The sequence below is a fragment of the Anolis carolinensis genome, chromosome 5, assembly GCF_035594765.1.
Source record: "Anolis carolinensis isolate JA03-04 chromosome 5, rAnoCar3.1.pri, whole genome shotgun sequence".
Lineage (NCBI taxonomy): Eukaryota > Metazoa > Chordata > Lepidosauria > Squamata > Dactyloidae > Anolis > Anolis carolinensis.
Window position 1 is genome coordinate 103,150,999 of NC_085845.1, and position 22,911 is coordinate 103,173,909.

At 38.8% G+C, this 22,911-nt stretch overlaps 1 protein-coding gene across 2 annotated transcripts in view; it reads left to right on the top strand.

Moving 5' to 3' along the window:
* Positions 1-22,911, top strand: part of dok7 (docking protein 7) — a 58,366-nt gene that overhangs the window by 21,567 nt on the left and 13,888 nt on the right. For both annotated transcript variants that reach the window (XM_008115922.3, XM_008115923.3), the window contains 3 exons: positions 4,421-4,540; positions 9,563-9,670; positions 11,741-12,609. In XM_008115922.3, the coding sequence (XP_008114129.2) occupies positions 4,421-4,540; positions 9,563-9,670; positions 11,741-12,609 (1,097 nt within the window). The remainder of the gene's footprint in view (positions 1-4,420; positions 4,541-9,562; positions 9,671-11,740; positions 12,610-22,911) is intronic.

Here is a 22,911-nt window from a genome sequence, read left to right on the forward strand (position 1 = left end):
GTGGGTCAGACTCTTGAATATTATTAAATTTAAAATATTCTTTCGTCATTTGCCTAATTTTAACAATGTCCTCTTCTCTTTTAATTAAATTATCATTTAATCTCCATTTCAAATTTATTTTCTTCTTATTGACTTCCATTAACATAGCACCGTGATCAGATAAATCTCTGGCCAGAATTTCTACCTTATTTATTTTAGTGGTTAATAATTTAGACACCCAAATCATGTCGATTCTTGACCACGAATTGTGACGGCTTGAATAGAATGTATAATCTAATTGGGTGGGGTTTCTCAATCTCCACGAATCGTGGAGATCATATTCATTCTTTAGATCTATAAAGTTCTGTGGTAACATGTTATTTGTTATGGTCTTTTTATATGCTTTTTTATCTCTATTTTTTTCCAATATACCATTGAAGTCCCCCATTATAATAATGTGATTAAAATCACTGTCCCTAATATGGTTTCTTAAATTTTTGACAAACTTCCTTTTTGGCCCGTTAGGTGCATAAATATTACAAATTAAAATTGTTTCTGAGTTTGATTCAATTTTCGCTGCTACTATTCTACCCTCATTATCTTTAAATTCTAAAGATGGATTTAATTTATTGTTGATATACAGGGCCACTCCCTTTTTCTTCTTCTCCCGATCTAAAGAATGGTATAACTTTCCCAGGTTGTCGTTAATCAAATATTTGGCATGACTTTGTTTGATGTGCACTTCTTGTAAAGCAATTACATCAAAGTTATTCTTTTTTAGATAATTATATACCCTTTTTCTCTTTGTGGGCGCGTTCAGACCGTTGATATTGTTTGAGAAAACCTTTATTGATTGGTTAAAATCATTCATTTGTCGCTGTCTCCTCTTCTACTTCCTCCGCGCTGTCCGATAAGTCCCCAGTCTCTTTGTCCTTTGAAAACTGGATCAGTAGCTCCTCAGCTTCTTTAGGAGAGTCGAATCTTCTTTTTTTTGTGTCCTTGGGGTTTTTTTCCTTTTCTGCAGATTCCAGTTGTTTCTTTTGGGATAGATCTTTCTTCAATTTTCGGTAAAACTCGTCTGCTTTCTCTTCAGAAGTAATCCAATTTTTTTCACCATTGTAGGTCACCATAATCCCCTCGTATTTCTCCCACCGAAATTTTATTTGCAGTCTCTTTAGTTCGTCCGTAAGAAAGAAGTAGTTCCTGCGTCTGTTTAATATAGATAGTGGAAACTCTTTTAATACTGCAACTCTTCTGTCTTTGTGGAAAATTGGATTGCTTTTATTGTTTCTCAGTAATTCGTCTCTATAGTTTTTTCTTGCGAAATGAACGATTACATCCCTAGCCACTTTATTTTTTTTTGCATAATTCGTGTTTATTCTATATGCTCTATCTATCTGAGCACTAGTTTCCTGTTCGCTGCTGTTCATAGTTTTTGCTACTAGTCTAATTATGGTGCTTCTAATATTCTCCTTAGCCTCTTCCTGGACATTCCTAAATCTCAGTTGGAATTCCGTTTCGTTTAATTCCATTTTTTCCTGTAGTTTTTCTAATTTACTATTCTTAGCTTCAATCCCTTCTACTCTCCTTTGTAGTTTACTTCGTGTTCTTTCCTCTTTTACTTTCTCATCTCTCAGTTCAAGAATGTCCTTTGAGTTTTTTTGCACCTCACTTTTGATTGTGCACATCTCCTCTCTCAACTCTTTTTTTAACTCAGTCAGTTCTTCTTGAAATAATTTTTGTTGCAAGTCTTGTTTACTGGCAATGACTTGAATATCCTTTTGTAGCAGGTCTTGTTTCTTCGAGACCCGTTGGATCTCTCTCAAAAGATCTTTCAAGTTTACTTCATCCGGGGCCGAGATCGAGTTCCTTCTTTGACCTGTTTTCAGCTCTTTCCAGTCTTTATCCAGCTTTCCCTTAAAGGTTGCCATACTCCTCTCTTACGTACTATTATTTGTTCCTTACTATGTTGTTATGTTGTTATATTATAATTATGAATCAAACTCTCCGCCAGTATATGGCTCAGGTGCTCTGGGTCCAATCCGTCTCACTTTCACTCATACAGTTTCCAGGTCTCCACGACCTCCGACTGTCTCAGACTATATCCTTGGTACCACACTATATATATTGGTTGCTTCCTCAGGCTCAGGTTTCAATACCAAGAAGCTCCTCTTCTCTTGCTTAAATGCCTGTTTTACTCACTTCCCTGCAATGAAGACACGGCCTGGGGTATACTCAATAATATAATAATACAGTACTAAAAAAAGAAAACACCGTAGAGACCATACACCCTTTCTTCAGGTACTGCTCCTCCCGGAACCAAGCTTCCCCTTATTATTGGGTCGCTCCCCGCCTCTGTTGTCAATATGTCAATATACTCCGTAACTCCAACCTGACTCCACCAGGGGCCTGTTATCCGGGGTACCCTTATTTTACTTACACAGCCCCTCTTCTCTACGAATTAAAGTTCCTGCGATGGTCTGCTGGAGTCTTTACTAGTCTTTACTGGTCATGAACAGCTTTGAACGTGTTTGTTTCCCACCGGAAGATCGACAGCGTCCCTCTGCGTAGTTCCTCCTCGTAGTGTGTGTCGCTTAAGGCTTTCCCTCCGTGTTCCTTCCGTTCTCTTCAGCAGTTTCTCGCCAGGGCTGTAGGCTCCCCCGCAGCTCTCGCGAGCCTCCGCTTATCTCCTGAGGGCTGCCGCAGACACAACAACTTGCTCCAAGGTCAGTGGATTTCCAATCTCACCCTCTTCCTCGGGCCCGTTCGAAAAAAGGAGATTATATTATAACGCTGCCTTTCTCTTTAGAATCTGCCGTCCATAAGCCACCTCCAAGCACGCTTACACAGTCTCTTTTTTTCGTGTCCCGGTCCGTCTCTTCCCAGTTCTAACACTTCCCGGACCCCATCCTAACGCTTAAATCCCAACTGGATATATGCTATATTACAAGAGGACTATACGGTGGATGCAGGGTACGTCTTCCTCATAATCTCATAATCTCATAATCTCATAAACTCTGGACACAATACTCTTATAGCCTACTCGTTACAGCCAAATTCCTCCACAGCCGATAGTGAGCCCAATCAATGTTTGAACTTACATTTCTATCTCCGGCTTCCCCATGCCAGGAGTCTCGTTGCACTGAAACAATTTATTCCTTCTTGATGCGAGCGCGGCATACAGCTTGTAGAGAGGTGATCCTCTCTAGCGCACGAGCCGCTCCATGCTTGTCCAAGTCCTCCGGACCCACTCAATCCACCACCCTTGAGGGGTGGCTGATTTTTGGGGCCATCGGTGGACAAAGCGGACTTTGCTATCCCTCACCGTATCGATCCGCGGGGAGGGTTGAGCCAAGGGCTCAGATTGGACGCGATCTCGTGTGTACCATCAGGAGCCCCGATGGTGCACGTCTGTCGCCATTCAGCGCTCACCGGAAGTCATAGTACATACAATTTTAGATGATTTTTGAGAATGAAAGCTTTCTTAAAATTGACTTTGGCCTCATTTCTTGAATATACATATAAAAAAAGAAATATAGAAGTATGCATATTGATGGAATGCTGGCATTTTTTTATACAAAGCAATTAATTCAAAGATAGGAGCCTCCGGTGGCCAAGAGGATAAAAGCCTCGTGACTTGAAGGTTGGGTTGCTGACCTGAAAGCTGCCAGGTTCGAATCCCACCCAGGGAGAGCATGGATGAGCTTCCTCTATCAGCTCCAGCTCCATGCGGGGACATTAGAGAAGCCTCCCACAAGGATGGTAAAAACATCAAAAACATCCAGGCATCCCTTGGGCAATGTCCTTGCAGATGGCCAATTCTCTCACTCCAAAAGCAACTCCGGTTGCTCCTGACACACACACAAAAAATAATAATTCAAAGATGTTTCATTGAAGACCAGGCCTTTCCCTTTTGGCTTCCAAGCCTTGGTAAATGTCTGAAACAGTGCTTTAAATATTTGATTTTTTATATGTTTAACTATTTACCAGGACAAAGTCCTATAATCTGTTATGCTTTACCAAAGGAGCAATCCATGAAAATATTATGCTAGTACACATAAGAAAGTGCTTCCCTAACACCTCCCTGCCCCATTGTAAGATTTAGCCTCAGCATCAAAGCAGTAGTTTTAAATATCAATACTGTTATGATATTTCTAGGATCAGAAAATAATACACAGTCTAAGAACCTCTTCAAGGTATCACAAGATGCATGCAGTTGTATATAATTAAGATATTTGTGAAGCAATACTCAAACCAGCATAGCATCTAAATTGCTCCACATGTTTTCCCTGATGTTGTATTTGCCAGGAACTAGTATATTTGCTGTTGTATGCCCTTTGATTTCCTTGTACACCTTTGTGAATGCTTTTCACTGAGCATAAATTTGTTATCCTGTACTTTTTTTTTCAAGAAAACTCATAAATATTTTGATTTCTTGCAGGGGCTGGTGTTTTTTTCCTGTCTTGCACGGAAGGAGAGAAGATCAGTTTTCTTTTTGACTGCATTGTTCATGGCATCTCTCCAATGAAAGGCTCTTTTGGCTTACGTCCTGTTCTACCAGGTTAATACAAGAAACATAGAATAACTACTTGAAGTGAGAGGTCATCTGGAATATACATTTTGCTGTACTTGGAACGATAGGTTCCAGGTACAAGGACTTGAAAGTACAAAATGAGTTGTACATTTTGCCATGCCCCTTTCCCTTTGTTCTAAATATCATATTTTTCTACTTTGTTTTCCCTTGAATTATCTAGCTATATAGAACAGGGGTCCCCAAACTAAGGCCCGGGGGCCCCCGCCCTCAGTTTTATAATATAATATTTTTATATCATTTTAAATAATATAATATATTGTATATACATATAATATTGATAATATTATAATGTTATACAATATAATACTAATAATACCATATAATAATATTAATTATACGATATATATTACATATAATATTACAGTATAGTGGTATAGTTCAATATAGTAATATATAATGCTAATATTGTGCTATGCTAATAATATAATATATTGTATGTACATACAGCTGCTCTGATTCCCTTTCGGGGTGAGAAGGGCGGGATATAAATGTAATAAATAAATGTAGTAAATGAATAAATAAATAAATAAATAAATATAGACTTAGGCTCTCCCAAAGTCTGAAATGACTTGAAGGCACACAACAACAACAATCCTAATTAACTTGACTATCTCATTGGCCAGAAGCAGGCCCACACTTCCCATTGAAATCCTGATAGGTTTATGTTGGTTACAATTATTTTCATGGTTGCTGTTGTTGTTTTGCACTACAAATAAGACATGTGCAGTGTGCATAGGAATTTGTTCGTTTTTTTCTTCCAAATGATAATTCGGCTCCTCCACAGTCTGAAGGATTGTGAACCGGCCCTCTGCTTTAAAAGTTTGAGGACCCCTGATATAGAAAAATGCTAAATAGAAAGAGATTTGGGGGACCTGTACCTTACCCATTTTCAAACTAATCTGAAAAGTGGTGGTAACTTGTGAAGCTGTCTTTTGGATACATATCTTCACGTGATGAGGGAAATTTAGTGTTTCATAAAGACAGGGACAATTCGGTCAAGACTGAATTTTATCAAGAGTGTATATTCCCATTAGGGACTTCCAGAGCAGACGATTTAAACTATACTAACATAATTCATTGTCTTCAGGAACTCCCAACAACAGAAAAAGAATGCATAGTTCCAATGGTAAAGCTGGTGGAAAAGCTCCAGAAGGGAAATTAGAAGGGACGAGACAACATTGGCAAAGGATCTATTAGAGGCATAGCAGTGGTGCTTTAGTTAAATTTATTTATTTATTTATTTATTTACAGTATTTATATTCCGCCCTTCTCACCCCGAAGGGGACTCAGGGCGGATCACATTATATACATATAGGGCAAATATTCAGTGCCCATAAACACATCGAACCGAGACAGAGACAGAATTAATTAACTGAATTATTTGAATCTATACTGTCATATGGAGCCCGGGTGGCAGTGTGTTGAAGCACTGAGCTGCTGAACTTGCAGACCGAAAGGTTGCAGGTTCAAATCCCGGGAGCAGAATGAGCGTCCGCTGTTAGCTCCAGCTTCTGGCAGCCTAGCAGTTCGAAAACATGCAAATGTGAGTAGATCAATAGGTACCGCTCCGGTGGGAAGGTAACGGCCAGGCATGTAGCTGGGGGGGGGGGCTTGAGGGGCTCCAGCCCCCCCCCCCCCCAAATTCTCAGGGTAGTCCGCGAAAAGGCCTTAGATTTATTATTTAAACTGTCATGTTTATTCATATCATGATCTGATCACCATGCTCAATATATCCCATATGCATGGGGGTATTGGGATAATGATACAAAAGGTTTGCTAGGGTAGACTCTCTCCCGCTCAGACTCAGCCCCCCCCCCCAACCAAAATCCCAGCCCCACCCGAAATAAAATCCTGGCTACGGGCCTGGTAACGGCGCTCCAGGCAGTCATGCCAGCCACATGACCTTGGAGGTGTCTACAGACAACGCAGGCTCTTCAGCTTAGAAATGGAGATGAGCACCAACCCCCAGAGTCAGACATGACTGGACTTAACGTCAGGGGAAAACCTTTATTTATTTATTTACAGTATTTATATTCTGCCCTTCTCACCCCGAAGGCGACTCAGGGCAAATCACATTATACACACATAGGGCAAACATTCAATGCCCATAAACACATCAAACAGAGACCGAGACAGACAGACGCAGAGGCAAGTTAACCTTCTCCTGAGGGGATGTTCGATTCTGGCCACAGGGGGGAGCAGCTGCTTCATCATCCACTCTGACGGCACTTCCTCATTCCAACGTTGTAAATTAGTTAAACTTGCCTCCCCACTTTTATAAGTGGTACCTTATTTCCTACTTGATAGATGCAACTATCTTTCGGGTTGCTAGGTCAGCAACGAGCAGGGGCTATATTTTATTTTTAATTGACGGGTGCTCACCCCGCCAAGGGCTGGCCTCGAACTTATGACCTCATGGTCAGAGTGATTTATTGCAGCAGCTGCTTACCATCCTGCGCCACAGCTCAGCCCCTTATTCTGCAAAGAAGGTAACAATAAACCAATCTGAGTTGTCTTTTACATTGAAAAACCCAAATGGAAGCAAGAGATCTTGCTGGGATGTGAGACTCATGGGTTGAAAGGCACTCAATTAGAGCAAAAAGCAAGTAGGAAAAGTACTGTGTCTAATGATGCAACTTAGCTGAAGGATAATCAGGGAACACATTATATGACCAAAACAAAATAAAAAAAATACAGTGGAAGCACAATACTGAAGAACTGTACAAAAATGTGAAAGAATGACATTCCTTCAAAGTAGGATCTTTTGAAAAAGAACCTGTCATTTTATATGAACTGAAGTGGAAGCTGCTTTCAAATCACTTGTAAAAAAATTAATCCGCAGGAATGAATGGAATATAAATATGGAATCCATTCAAATTCTAATAAGAAATCTGGTAAATATGATAGAAGAGAGTCAATGTGGTGTAGAGGTTTGAATATTGGTCTCAGGCACTAGGTGACCAGAGTTGGAATCCTTGTCTTCATCTTTCAGTTTCCTGGGTTTCCCCATTGTTTCTTCTATCTGTTTTTTTTTTAACAGAAATAGTCCATTAAAGAAAACAAAATAGCTGTATGATGCCTTTTGATGTGGACAGTAGGTCTTTCTGTCTGGAACCACCTACAGTTAATCTCTTAAACTTGAAAAAAGTCATAGAATACTGGAACACCCACAGTTTGAAGTATTTTAAGAAATCTCCAGATATTCATTAAAATCTAGATTAAAAGGTACATATCCTATGAAATCAAATAAGGACAAGATTTAAAGTAAGGTAATTTCCATTTCACCTCCCACTTACTGCCAAATGCAGAAAGCAGAATCCAAATGTAGCTGTTTAAATGTCTTTCAGAAAGTATGGTAAGAATTGCTACCAGTTTTTTCTGTAGCTGAAGTTGTTTATTAGAAATGGGACAAATAGGAGGATTATCTATGGGTAAAGTGATTTTTCTAGAAATAGCAGACAGGCCTTCCAATGAGATGCATAGTTAATGAAATGCTGGGAGATATGAATGACGTGGGCACTCCCATGTTTTTCAGGATAAGATCAAGGCCATTCCATAACAGTGAACCAATGGATTCTCATCTTAATTCAATCAGATTACAAGACAGAATTAAATACCCTAGCCTAGGAAGGACAGTTTTAGTCCACCAGTGTTTTGTGCTCATCCAACAGATTACAAATTGCTTTCCAAAGGAGCATTTGATTTTTTTCCCCCAAGGAGGAATTGGATTCTGTTCACAGTACTGTACTGCTTTCAAACAGGATGACAGCATTTCATTTGTCTTTGACCCAAGAAGTGTGGACACATTTATTCCTCCCAAATGCTTCAGAATGGACAAGGTAATCATCATCCTTCCTCAACTTAGACAGAGGAGGGAAAATTGAATCATTACTGCTGTAAGAACATTTATTTTTGTATTGTCCTACCTCCTTTTTTGGTTAAGGAAAAGAACTCTACCAGATTTATCAAAATGTCACCCCGATATTTTTGCCTACAAAAGGGCCTCAGAATTACATTGTTTCATTTGAAAAGAGGGTTCATCTCTCTATTAAACCAGACTGTTTCTTCAATTATTTGATTAATCTCACCTCCACTTTAACTTGCTTACCCCAACTTTTGCAATATTCGTTTATTCCATTTCTTCTTTCACTGTGTCTAGCTTTTCCCAGTTCATGCCTTTTCACATTCCATGTTTTTATAATGTGTATTGTGCAGCTTCTGACTTTTCCTTCACCTCAGAGCACATCAATAACTAACTGAATTCGGCTTAAGTCCAGTTGCATCAGTAGTGCAGTGGTATTTGTAGTTGGCCTCTACTCTTTCCCAGTAATTCACAGAGTTTCTTCTGACCTGAGTGTGTTAACTTCTGACACTATCACATTTCATTTTGGATTGTCTCATCATAGCATTTTTATGGTAAAATATAATAAGCAGAGATTACCCATTCTTTTGTTGGGTGCAGTTCTAACGAATGTGGTGCTATGGTGCTACTGCCATTGTCTCTCAGAGACATTTTGCCAGCGTGTCACATGCACACACCTCTATTGCCCATTAGCTGTTGCGCACATTTAGTTTGATTCCTCAGCAAAAACCTGTCTGACATGCAGACATGTCACACATAGATTTGGTCAGCATAAGTAGGAGTCTTCTTGATGGGAAATAATAACAAAAAGCCAACCCAGCTGTATTAGTAGGAGAGTAAAATATTACAGTGTTTAGTTTTAATTATTATCACCTTTTTTTTCCTTCTCAAGAACAGAGACCTTGATTCTCTTGTCATGGAATTCTTTCTTGGAGGGTCTGTTAACATTTTCTCTTAATTTTCTGGCCATTTAATTCAGTATTGCAAAACAGACATTCTGCATGACATGTTTGAGATCACAGAATCAGATCATAAACAAAGTTTGTACAAGTGGCCTAGTTTCATTATGAAAGGGAAAGATTAGTTATAGTCAAATCTCAATTATAATTTCATATCATTTTTTAAAGATCCCAGTGCAAACCCTGCGTGCATGGAAGAGAGGGTGGCCCATGAAGCTTTGCAGTTAGAGAAGCGCCTCAGTCTTCTGTCCCATGCAAGTTACCATGGCAGTGGAGGTAAGAACATATACAATGTAAGGACATCAATTGTTTTTTCATGTGGCTTCTGTCATAATTTGTATTCTTTCAATTCAATAATCTTTCTACACCATATCTGGGAGAGGGAGACAGTATCCTTGAAGGCAGGAGTTAAACAGGAAAGTTAACCTCAACTTTTTATAGAGACAATTGGACAAAAAAATTACAGGAACTTAACAGGGCATGGAAAATAAACATGAAGAACTTGAGTCTTAATACATCAAAGCAAATATGTAATCGGCGTCACTGAAATATGGTGGGATGAGTCTAATGATTGGAATGTAGTAACAGAGGGGTACAATTTATTTCTGAGAAACTGGCCAAAACAGAAAAGAGTAGTAGAAGGATTGTATATCAAGCATGTTTAATACTCATAAGGAGGTTCATGACATAAACCCTGGAAGTCAGGTTGAGAGTATCTGGGTAAAAATTAAGGGATAGAGAAAGAACAGGAGATCTACTGCAGACCTCCAAGAAAGACTGAGGATTTGGATGTTTCCTTACAGGAACTGATGGCCATACATTCATAAAGGAGAGATGTAGTAATAATGGGAGATTTCAACTATCTTGATATTTTTTGGAAGACAAACCCTGCCAAGAATATCAGGTCCAACAAAGTCCTTGCTTGTATTCCAGACAATTTCATTAACCACAAGGAGGAAGAGGCAAAAAGGGGATCAGCAATTTTAGAGTTGATCCTAACCAACGTTGATGACCTGGAAAATGGGGTGGAAGTTATGAATTTCTTAGGTATAAGTGACCATGTTCTTCTAGAGTTTTACAATGGAAAGAGGAAGTCAAGCACAGTCAGACATGCATTCTAGAATTTTAAAAAACTGACCAGTAAAGCTAAGGAAAATCTGAGTGTGATCCTATGGTCAGGAATACTAAAAGAGAAAGGAATTAATATTGGATGGGACGATTGAAAATTGAGAGGCACAATTTCAATCAGTTCCAGTGAAGGGACAAAATAGGTGTTGTCTAAAGAAACCAGAATGGATGTCTAAAGAACATTCAGCTGAGTCCAGATTTATAAGTGACATGGACAAGAAATGGAGAAAGAATGCTTACCAATGGCTCCTCTTCATCCTGGAGAGAACTGAGTGTCACAGGGTTCTGTCCTGGACCCAGTGCTGGTCAACATCCTTATCAATGACTTGGATGATGGAATAGAAGGCATGCTTCTCAAATTTGCAGATTATGCCAAATTGGGAGGAATAACTAATACTCCAGAGGACAGGATTCAAAATTAGAAATCTGGGCCAAAACTAACAAAATGAATTTCAACAGAGAGAAATGTAAGTTCAGGTATGTGTCGAGAGAAGGGTGGCCAAAATGATCAAATATCTAGAATCAAGCAAACTGAGAAAATTGAAAAGGCTTTATGAGAAAGAAGAACATAAAAAGTCTCACAGACAAGGAAGTCAAGGTCACAGAAGTGACTTCATGTTTTGAGGTCTTTAAATCAGAGAAGGGTCTCTAGAAATTCAGGTCTGGCAATGTCGCATAACAGTAGAGATCTCAAACCTTGTTTCCAGTTCATGTCATTGTCCAAAATCTTGGGAGTTTGGATGCATAGTATAAGAAGTTTTTATAGTCTGGCTTTTGGATTCATGTTCATGTTTTGGTCCTTGTTTCTTTGGATTTACGCTCAGGTTGGATTTTGAGATTTCTGTACCTTGTTTATGAGCTAGCTTTGAACCGTTTGGATTATTACCTTTGGATTGTTTTCCTATTGCCGGTTTGATTGGGTTTACTACTTGTTTGACTATTTTTCCTCATTGCATCTTGTATTTTGCCTTTCTTATTTCCTATGGTGATTTTTCCTTTTTATATGTGTTTTTATCAATAAACTGTTTTACTATTAGTGTTGAGGGCAAGGTGAATTCTGGCTGGGGTCCAACAAGGTTGGACTAGATGACCTTTCTGCCTCTTCCAATTCTATCATTCTATATCTGTGTGGCAAGTCTTTGAATTATCTAATGAGGGATAGTGTAACAATGCAATGTGACCCTTTTATTTCAACCATTTGTCTTCCTTTCTTTCTAGGTGAAGATAGAAGTTTATCAAGTTCATCTTCAGACACAAGCCGTTCTGATACTAGCATTGGAAGCAGGTTAACTATTTGGCCTGACCAGTCTTCGGCCAGTACTTCTCAAGAGAGTCATGGAATAGCTGCAGTAAAATGTAGTCACCTTGGGGAAGAAAAATCCCACTCAGAAGTTATCCGCAGTATCACCAAGCCAACTTCTAAACTTCTTCGCTCTAGACAGCTACAAGAAATAGGCCGCCAAAGTTCTTCTGACAGTGGGATAGCTACTGGGAGTCACTCTTCCTACTCTGGAAGTTTCTCCTCCTATGCTGAGAGTTTGGACATTTGCCATGGGGATGAATTTGGGTCGTTGTTGAGCCTGCCACTGAACCTTTCTTCAGAGCAGAATGTGTGCACTTGTCTGCATAGTGACCAGCAGAAAAGCCCTGGGTTGGAGTACCAGGTTCCCAGCTCCCTCAGGCACACCTATGACACACCCAGGAGTTTGTTGCAGATACCTGCTAAAGATGTACAGTGTTCAGGTCCCAACTTCTCCCAATCAAAGGACCAGACACCTCAAGAAATAGATGACCTGAATCTTTTGGTACCACATCTGGAAGCACAAACCGCTCCTGGATGCAGCAGAGAAAAGGGCATGCAGGCAACCTTCCGCGTAGAAAGTACAAAAGACTCATTCTCTGATGAAAGCATGGACTTCATTTTACGTCAGCCACACCTAAGACAGCAAGGACAGGTGTTAGACTCTAGAAACACTGAGGGGACTTCAGTTGGTGGGGTCTCCAGCAGCATAAGTGAAATATGGTGCTCCCTTGCAGGGACATCACGAGCGGTCTTTTCATCTTGCCCAATCTGTGGTGGGCTAAAGGTAAATAATTGCATTGAGCATGTATTATCTTACTTGTAGGATTTTTGCATTTTAATTACTGTCAGGAGGAAACATATGCATACAGTTTATTATATTTTTGCATTGATATCCAAGGTCATGCACCTGATGATGCAGCTAGAATCCATAAAAAATGATCCTAAACAAAACTTGTGAATTTTAAAGGTACTAGAAGACTGTTTGTTGTCTTTGAAGGCAGCATAGGTTGGGTTCCTACCCAGATTTGTTTTGTTTTAACATGGTGTGTCAAGTGTGACTTCAGACCGTGTGCTAGGACCACTCCCAGATAAGAGGAGCTATTACATCCTTTGTGTTTGGCTGGCTAACCAATTCCCAATCTATCTAACACTTTACTAACTTTCTTGTGAGAATATTATGGAGATCCTTGTCAAATGCCTTGCTGAAATGTATATATGCTACACCTACAGCGTTCCCTTCATTTACCAAGTTTGTAAATCTGTAAAAAAAACTAGTATGATATGACTTGTTTTTAAGAAACTCAGGTTGATGTTTAATGAGCAAAGCATTTCTAAGTGCTTACGGATCTTCTGTTTAATGATCTGCTCTAGAGTCTTTTCTGGTATTGATGTAAAGTTGATTGGGTGATAATTGTGTGGGTCCTCTTCCTCACTTGCTCTTAGCCTTTGAAGGGCTTCCATGAGCAACCAACATCCCCCCCCCCCAATTGCCATGGCTGTCAGACATGATACCGTAGCAGCCCCCCCATCCCTATGATTCGTTTTATTTTTAAATATTCTATTACTGTATTTATTCATTTGTAAGACACATAAATTGTAAGATGCATCCTAATTTCAGTGTCACCACCTCCAACAAAAATATATAAGATACACCTGTGATTCTAAGATGCACTCCATTTTTAGAGATGTTTACTAGCTTTGCCTGGCCACGCATTGCTGTGGCTTATGGGAATCATTTGTTGGCCAGGTGAAATAGCAGTGCTTTGGGCCTTGCAGCCTCGAAGCCTGGCTGTTTTCTTCTTATGGGAATCCTTGTTTGGTGAGCTGGAATGCAATGGAATAGGGTTGCTGCTAGGAAGCCTGGGAATTTGTGTTCTAGGGGAATGGTTTTTTGGGCTGCTAGAATTGCAACCCAAAAAACCATTCCCCCCAGAACACAATAGCCTCACTGCTTCATAGCCTGGCTGCTTGCTACCTAGGGGAATCTTTGGTTGATCAGTTTCAATAGTACAGAGTAGTATCGCTTCAATACCTGCTAGGAGACAAAGGGGGCGGGGCCTAAAGGCAGCAGAGCCTACCCTTCTGACTGGCAGGGGGAGAAAGGCTCTTTCTCATCCTCTGTAATTTGGACTATTTTTCTAAGTTTTTTATTGAAAGACACAGATTGGGTGATTATGTCTTTTGTGGCCAAATTTGGTGTGTTTTGGTTCAGTGGTTTTGTTGTTTACTCCATAGTAAAACATCACATTACATTTATATATATATAGAAGATATAGGAAAAAAATGTGTCTTAGAATGGAAGGAATACAGAATTTGGTGTCTCTGTTACCACTGTAGACCCATTTATAGTACACAGGTATAGTGTCATAGGGCACCTTAACTGCTATCACTGTATCCTATAGAATCTTGGGATGGGTATTTTGTGTTGGTTTCTGAGCCATATGAGGATTAAGCACATTTCACATATTGTAATTGCTTGCAACCTGTCCTCTTATGCTTTCCCTTGGTATTTCATTTCCACTCCTCCCTGTGTACATGCTGGGATCCTAAAAGTTAGATAGAGCATCACTTCCAATCAAAATGTTTACCAAAAATGATCCCGTGTCCTCCAGTGCATGCCTAGCCATGTCCTAAGTATTGAGGTGATGTATCTTCTGTATAAGTAACAAAAGCAGTTGCAGTTAAATCACAAGAGGACTTAAGTTGTCCTTTTTTACTTTACAATGGTAATTACATTATGGCCTTACCATTGTTCCAAAGAAATCTGCTGGAAAAGGGGGAACACTAGACTTCCCATGAGATGTTCATTTTTTGCAGTGGGAGGGAAAACATCTTCCTTGCAATCTGGACTTGGGACTTGGGGGATGGGTTGTTTATCTACTTTTATTTCCTTTATCTTTTCTCTAATTGGTAGGTTTTCTTTATTTAGGTATAACATTGCTTGGGTGAGCTGCTCCCCCTGCTGACTGCTATTACAATAGTCATCCAGCCTTTGCAAATAGGAGGAATAATGTACAACATGTTTTTCATTCCACTGTTGAAAATAAAGATACACATGCAAAGTAACAGCATATGCATGGTATCTTTTCTTGAATTTAGCTATATACAGGTAGTCCCCAAGTTATGAGCAAGATAGGTTCTGTAGGTTTGTTTTTAAGTTGAATTTGCATGTGTAACACTAGCCATATATAATATACTAGCTGTGCCCGGCCACGCGTTGCTGTGGCGAAACATGGTGGTATGGGAAATAAAGTATTGAGGAATTGGTGGTAGTTAAGGTAAAGGGTAAAGTTTTTCCCCTGACATTAAGTCCAGTCGTGTCTGACTCTGGGGGTTGGTGCTCATTTCCATTTCTAAGCCGAAGAGCCGCCGTTGTCCGTAGACTCCTCCAAGGTCATGTGGGATGACTACATGGAGCGGCGTTACCTTCCCGCCGGAGCGGTACCTATTGATGCACTCACATTTGCATGTTTTTGAACTTCTGGGTTGGCAGAAGGTGGAGCTAACAGTGGGGGCTCTCTCCGCTCCCCCAATTCAAACCTGCGGCCTTTCAGTCCAGAAGTTCAGCAGCTCAGCGCTTTAACACGCTGCGCCATCAGGGGATATTATTTCCTAAAGGTTGTGAATATACAGTATTTCTGAATGGTTTTTTTTGTTTGTTGGAGGCAAGTATGAATGCTGCAATTAGGAAAAATGATTAGGATGTAATGGCCATGCAGCTTTAAAGCCTGGCTGTTTCCTCCCTGAGTGACTTTTTTGTTGGGAGGTGTTAGCTGGCCCTGATTGTTTCCTGTCTGGAATTCCCTTGTTTTCAGAGTGGTGTTGTTTGCGATATTTTATGTGCTTCTACTGTCTGTGGCCCTGAGAAAACAGAGGATTTTCCAGACTTTGATGATGGGAATACTTTATTGGGAGGTGTTAGCTGGCCCTGATTGTTTCCTGTCTGGAATTCCCTTGTTTTCAGAGTGGTGTTGTTTGCGATATTTTATGTGCTTCTACTGTCTGTGGCCCTGAGAAAACAGAGGATTTGCCAGACTTTGATGATGGGAATACTTTGTTGGGAGGTGTTAGCTGGCCCTGATTGTTTCCTGTGTGGAATTCCCCTGTATTTACTGTCCTGGTTTTAGAGATTATATTGTTCTGCATTATTCTATCCCAGTAATTATTTCATATTAAAGAAGAATCTCACTTATCCAACATTCGCTTATGTTCTGGATTATCCAACGCAGTCTGCCTTTTCATAATCAATGTTTTTGTAGTCAGTGTTTTAAATTCATTGTGATATTTTAGTGCTAAATTTGTAAATACAGTACAGTAGAGTCTCACTTATCCAACATAAACGGACCGGCAGAATGTTGGATAAGCGAATATGTTGGATAATAAGGAGGGATTAAGGATAAGCCTATTAAACATCAAATTAAGTTATGATTTCACAAATTAAGGACCAAAACATCATGTTAGACAACAAATTTGGAAGAAAAAGTAGTTCAATACACAGTAATTCTATGTAGAAATTACTGGATTTATGAATTTAGCACCAAAATATCACGATATATTGAAAGCATTGACTACAAAAATGCGTTGGATAATCCAGAATGTTGGATAAGCGAGTGTTGGATAAGTGAGACTCTACTGTAAATACTACATAGCATTACTGCGCATGGAACTACTTTTTCTGTCAAATTTGTTGTATAATATGATGTTTTGGTGCTTAATTTGTATAACGATTACCTAATTTGATGTTTAATTGGCTTTTCCTGAATCCCTTCTTATTATCCAACATATTCACTTATCCTGCTGGCCTATTTACGTTGGATAAGTGAGACTCTACTGCAGGGGTCCCCAAACTAAGGCCCGGGGGCCGGATGCGGCCCTCCGAGGTCATTTACCTGGCCCCCGCCCTCAGTTTTATAATATATAATAATATATAATAATAATATTTTAATGTAATACAATATAACACTAATAATAATAATATTATTTATATATAATATAATAGTATTAATTATATATTCTATATTACATATAATATTACTAATAATATTACAGTATAGTGGTATAGGTCAATATAGTAATATATAATGCTAATATTGTGCTATGCTAATAATATAATATATTGTATGTACATATAATTTGTAAGCCACTCTGAGTCCCTGTTGGGGTGAGAAGGGTGTGATACAAATGTAGTAAATAAATGCAGTAAATAATAAATAAATAAATACATTTTAGACTTAGGCTTGCCCAAAGTCTGAAATGACTTGAAGGCACACAACAACAACAACAACAACAACAACAACAACCCTAATTAACTTGACTATTTCATTGGCCAGAAGCAGGAGCACACTTCCCATTGAAATCCTGATAAATGTATGTTGGTTAAAATTGTTTTTATTTTTAAATAATGTATTGTTCTTTCATTGTTCTTGTTGTTGTTGTTGTTTTTGCACTACAAATAAGCCATGTGCAGTGTGCATCGGAATTTGTTTGTATATTTTTTTTCAAATGATAATCCGGCCCCTCAACAGTCCGAAGGATTGTGGACCGGCCCTCGGCTTCAAAAGTTTGGGGACCCCTGCTCTACTGTATATTTCTAATCTTATATTATCTGCTCAGAACTGGATTATATGAGGCTCCTTCTTCACAGCTGTATAAAATGCACACTGAAGTGGATTATATGGTAGTGCGGAGTCAAGATAATCCAGTGCAAAGCAGATAATATAAGATTATAAATGGGTTATATCGCTGTGTGGAAGGGCCTTGAGTCTACACTGCCATATAATCCAGTTCAAATTAGATAATCTGTGGAAGAAGCCTAAGTGAGGCCTAAATCTGCCTGTCCCCTAACTGAAACCTGGCTGTCCCATGGTTGCTAGGCAACCAAGTGGGCAGAGATTAGCCCTCTAAACTGGCAGCAATTGGATAAAAAAATTTATTGCTCTCCCTCTAATTAGGACTTTATTTTTCTTTTCTTTTTGTTGTATCAACCTTGAGGCGTGGATGATGGGTTGTGTTGTCAAATTTTGAGGTTGGGGGGCCTGTACTTTTGTTGTTTTGTGAATTGCCGTGATGCCATCACTCTTTTATATATATACTAGCTGTGCCCGGCCACGCGTTGCTGTGGCGAAGAATGGTGGTATGGGAAATAAAGTATTGAGGAATTGGTGGTAGTTAAGGTAAAGGGTAAACGTTTTCCCCTGACGTTAAGTCCAGTCATGTCTGATTCTGGGGGTTGGTGCTCATCTCCATTTCTAAGCCGAAGAGCCGGCGTTGTCCGTAGACTCCTCCAAGGTCATGTGGGATGACTGCATGGAGCAGCGTTACCTTCCCACCGGAGCAGTACCTATTGATGCACTCACATTTACATGTTTTTGAACTTCTGGGTTGGCAGAAGCTGGGGCTAACAGTGGGGGCTCTGTCAGTTCCCCCAATTCAAACCTGCGGCCTTTCGGTCCAGAAGTTCAGCAGCTCAGCGCTTTAACATGCTGTGCCATCAGGGGACATTATTTCCTAAAGGTTGTGAATATACAATATTTCTGATTGTTTTTTTTTTGTCTGTTGGAGGCAAGTATGAATGCTGCAATTAGGAAAAATGATTAGGATGTAATGGCCTTGCAGATTTAAAGCCTAGCTGTTTCCTCCCTGAGTGATTTTTTTGTTGGGAGGTGTTAGCTGGCCCTGATTGTTTCCTGTCTGGAATTACCTTGTTTTCAGAGTGGTGTTGTTTGCGATATTTTATATGCTTCTACTGTCTGTGGCCCTGAGAAAACAGAGGATTGGCCAGACTTTGATGATGGGAATCCTTTGTTGGGAGGTGTTAGCTGGCCCTGATTGTTTTCTGTGTGGAATTCCCCTATTTTCAGAGTGTTGTTCTTTATTTAGTGTTCTGATTTTAGAGATTGTATTGTTCTGTTTTATTATACCACATTAATTTTTATATATTCTGATTTTAGTGTTTTTGAATACTTGGAGCCAGATTGTATTCATTTTCACGGTTGACCGCAACACAATAATAATAATAATAATAATAATAATAATAATAATAATAATAATAGTAAGGATAGTAATGATAGTAATAATAATGACTTTGGTAATACATAGTGCTTCACTGCCTTCTCAGCTTCCTTTCTGGAAGAATCCTTTCTTGGGAGGTGTTAGCTGGCCCTGATTGTTTCCTTTGTGGAATTTCCAATTTCCTTGCTTTATTTACTTTCTTTATTTCTTTATTTCTTTATTACTGTCCTGGTTTTAGAGATTATATTCTTCTGCATTATTCTATCCTAGAAATTATTTCATATCAAAGTAGAATCTCACTTATCCAACATTCGATTATACAATGTTCTGGATTATCCAACACAGTCTGCCTTTTCATAATCAGTTTTTGTAGTCAGTGTTTCAAATTCATTGTGATATTTTACTGGTAAATTTGTAAATACAGTACAGTAGAGTCTCACTTATCCAACATAAGTGGGCTGGCAAAATGTTGGATAACCGAATATGTTGGATAATAAGGAGGCATTAAGGAAAAGCCTATTAAATATCAAATTAGGTTATGATTTTACAAATGAAACACCAAAACATCATGTTAGACAACAAATTTGGCAGAAAAAGTAGTTCAATACGCAGTAATGCTATGTAGTAATTACTGTATTTATGAATTTAGCAATATATCATGATATATTGAAAACATTGACTACAAAAATGCGTTGGATAATCCAGAACATTGGATAAGCGAGTGTTGGATAAGTGAGACTCTACTGTAATTACTACATAGCATTACTGCGCATGGAACTACCTTTTCTGTCAAATTTGTTGTATAATATGATGTTTTGATGCTTAATTTGTATAACGATTACCTAATTTGATGTTTAATCAGCTTTTCCTGAATCCCTTCTTATTATCCAATATATTTACTTATCCTGCCGGCCTGTTTATGTTGGATAAGTGAGAGTCTACTGTATATTGATCATCTTATATTATCTGCTTAGAACTGGATTATATGAGGCCCCTTCTTCACAGTTGTATAAAATGCACACTGAAGTGGATTATATGGAAGTGTGGAGTCAAGATAATCCAGTGCAAAGCAGATAATATAAGATTATAAATGGGTTATATAGCTGTGTGGAAGGGCCTTGAGTCTACACTGCCATATAATCCAGTGCAAATTAGATAATCTGTGGAAGAAGTCTAAGTGAGGCCTAAATCTGACTGTCCCCTAACTGAAACCTGGCTGTCCCTTGGCTGGTTGCTAGGCAACGAAGTGGGCAGAGATTAGCCCTCTAAACTGGCAGCAATTGGATAAAAACAATTATTGCTCTCCCTCTAATTAGGACTTTATTTTTCTTTTCTTTTTGTTGTATCAACCTAGAGGCGTGGATGATGGGTTGTGTTGTCAAATTTCGAGGTTGGGGGGCCTGTAGTTTTGTTGTTTTGTCCACTGCCCTGATGCCATCACTCTTTTATATATATATATATATATATATATATATATAGAGAGAGAGAGAGAGAGAGAGAGAGAGAGAGAGAGAGAGAGAGAGAGAGAGAGATAGCTTTGGATAGCAAAGGGTGGTGTTTGTTTTGCTGTTTGTGATCCTGTTCAGAAGATTTCACCTCACTTTCTGTCCCTGTGATAATTGGATTTTGAAAAATGTGGCTTGTTGTGGAAACAAGGATTGGTGATAAATCTTCAGTGGAAAAACCTTTTTCTCTTGATAACTCTTTCAAGAACTGAATTTCCCTTCCAAGGGGTAGATTTTTTCACTTCCTGTTGTTTCATCCAATTCTTAACTATGAGTCATTGTAAGTCAGTTGTTTGTCACTTGGGGACTACCTGTATCTTCTTTTCTAGGATTGAGGAACAAAACTTCCAAATCCAAGAATGAAACTCCAAGGCAGAGCTAGTACTTCTTGGTAGATGTTTAAGTACTGCCTGTTCTAATCTTTGAACAGAGCAAGCAAGTAAAAAAATAATATATCAGTCTCAGCACTTCACAATTGGATCTTTCCATTCCTAGAATGTAACTTGTGTAAGGATTCAGACCTAGAATCTATTTATAATAAAAGAGCTAAATGCTAAAATATGATGAGTGATCATAAAAAATGTTCCTGTTAAGATGAAAATACAGCAAAAGCAGTCTGTACATTCTGTCTTTTTCTTATTCACGCCACAGACAAACTTCAGCACCTTTCTCCTTAGAAATTAAAAAGAAATCTGTGTAGTGAGACATTTCTGAGAACAATTTCATCTTTGTTTTTTTTTTGTTTTTTTCATTTTGCCGTCTCATTATACATCCTCAATTTATATCTGAGAAAATCAGAGACTTTTCCGGGCATCTTTTTCAACTTGGTCAAAGCAGACAGAAAAACACTTTTAAAATGTGTAAGCCATTTAGGCATTTAAAAAAAAAGTTTCAGAGTTGATTTTTTCCCCCCACCTTGCTCTGTACTTAGATTGGGACATGTAGACTGGAAAACAGACTGAAGTAATGAACTTGTTACCACAAAGGCTTCTTATCCAACCTCCTAGGATAAAATATCATGGATATCTGGATATTTATGTTTTGCAACCTTTTCTCCCTCTGATTAAAATGTGTCAATTCCCCTTGCTTTTGCGCTCCACAAAATGTAGGAAAACTTCATGTCTATATCATTCTCTGTATGAATACTCAACACAAACATTTTACTCATGTCTACAAACCTCTTCATCTGCCCACAATCACTTCCCACGCACATTGTTAGAAAGAAAAACTGGGCGCACTGTCCTATTCATTCCCTGTCCTATTATCTTCAGCAGCTACAGGTTACCACCTCAGTCTTCTGGTTGGCAACTTTGTTTTACAAAGAAATTTAATCCAAGGAGAAACATTGTAAGCCTTTACAAGATCGCCTGACATTCTTTAAATAATTTATTTCAATGTGAAGTTTTGAGAGTCATCAAAGTACAAGAGATTCTCTTAGAAATAATTTCAGTTTAGTAGCTTTTTATCTTGTCCTTCAAATACAATGTAGAAAAGGTACAGGGAAAGCATTCAATGTATTTTGGGGAAAACAGACCTAAGAAACTACTCCCCATACTCTTCTGCTGTCATTCAGAAAAGACAACCAGAAAACAGAAATGACAAGACCCACAGTTATGCATGTGCCCATACATAATCGTGAGAAGCATTTAAAAAGAAGATATACTTGTGAGTGTAAAAATGGTTGCAGAGATAGGAAACTTGCACATTGAGATGAAGGCTTTTCAATGCTTTATCTCCATTTCACAACAAAATTTGACTGACTTGCCGAATTCTGCACAAATGTAGCCTATGCCCCATTTTGGATAGTCAGAACACATTGTATTGATTATACTGTATGAACATGAATCACACTCAAACTTTAACATGGTTGAGGGAAATAAATATTTTGCCTTAACTATTCAAACGTTACACTTGTATTACCACAAGCTGCACTGTGTTGACATCCATGTCCAGCTCTGCTAGGCTATGTGCCAGATGCTTTGTACTAAAGCCAGTGTTGGAATCATACAGGAATCTCTGAATGTTATTTAGTGTTATCTAGCACTCTCCACGTAGACTCCCGTTGGGGAGATGGTGGCGGGATATAAATAAAGTTTTATTATTTTATTATTATTATTATTAGACTATGCAAACTAGAGCTGCTGGGACTTGCAGTCCAACAAGCTCTAGAGTGCCACATGATTTCCACCCCTGTACTTTTAAAACTGAGAATTGTGATAAAATTTAGGAGTCTTTGAGGGAAGGAGGTACATGGATTCACAGTTAATCCGAAATTCATCCTCCATGTGTTTTTGATTTTACTTAAAGCCTTGGCTGCTTTAATAAATGATCAGAGATTCTGGGAGCAGAAGTCCAAAACAACTGAAGGACCAAATGCTGGGAATCACATTGCTAAAGCAAGGGTCCTCAACATTTTTAAGCAGAGGTTCACAGCAATGAATTCCTGGGCACAGTACACAAATCTTATTTGTAGTACAAAACGAAGGAACAATGCAACATTTAAAACAATTTTAGAACAATTTTAACCAACATAAATTTACTAGTATTTCAATGGGAAGTGTGGACCTGCT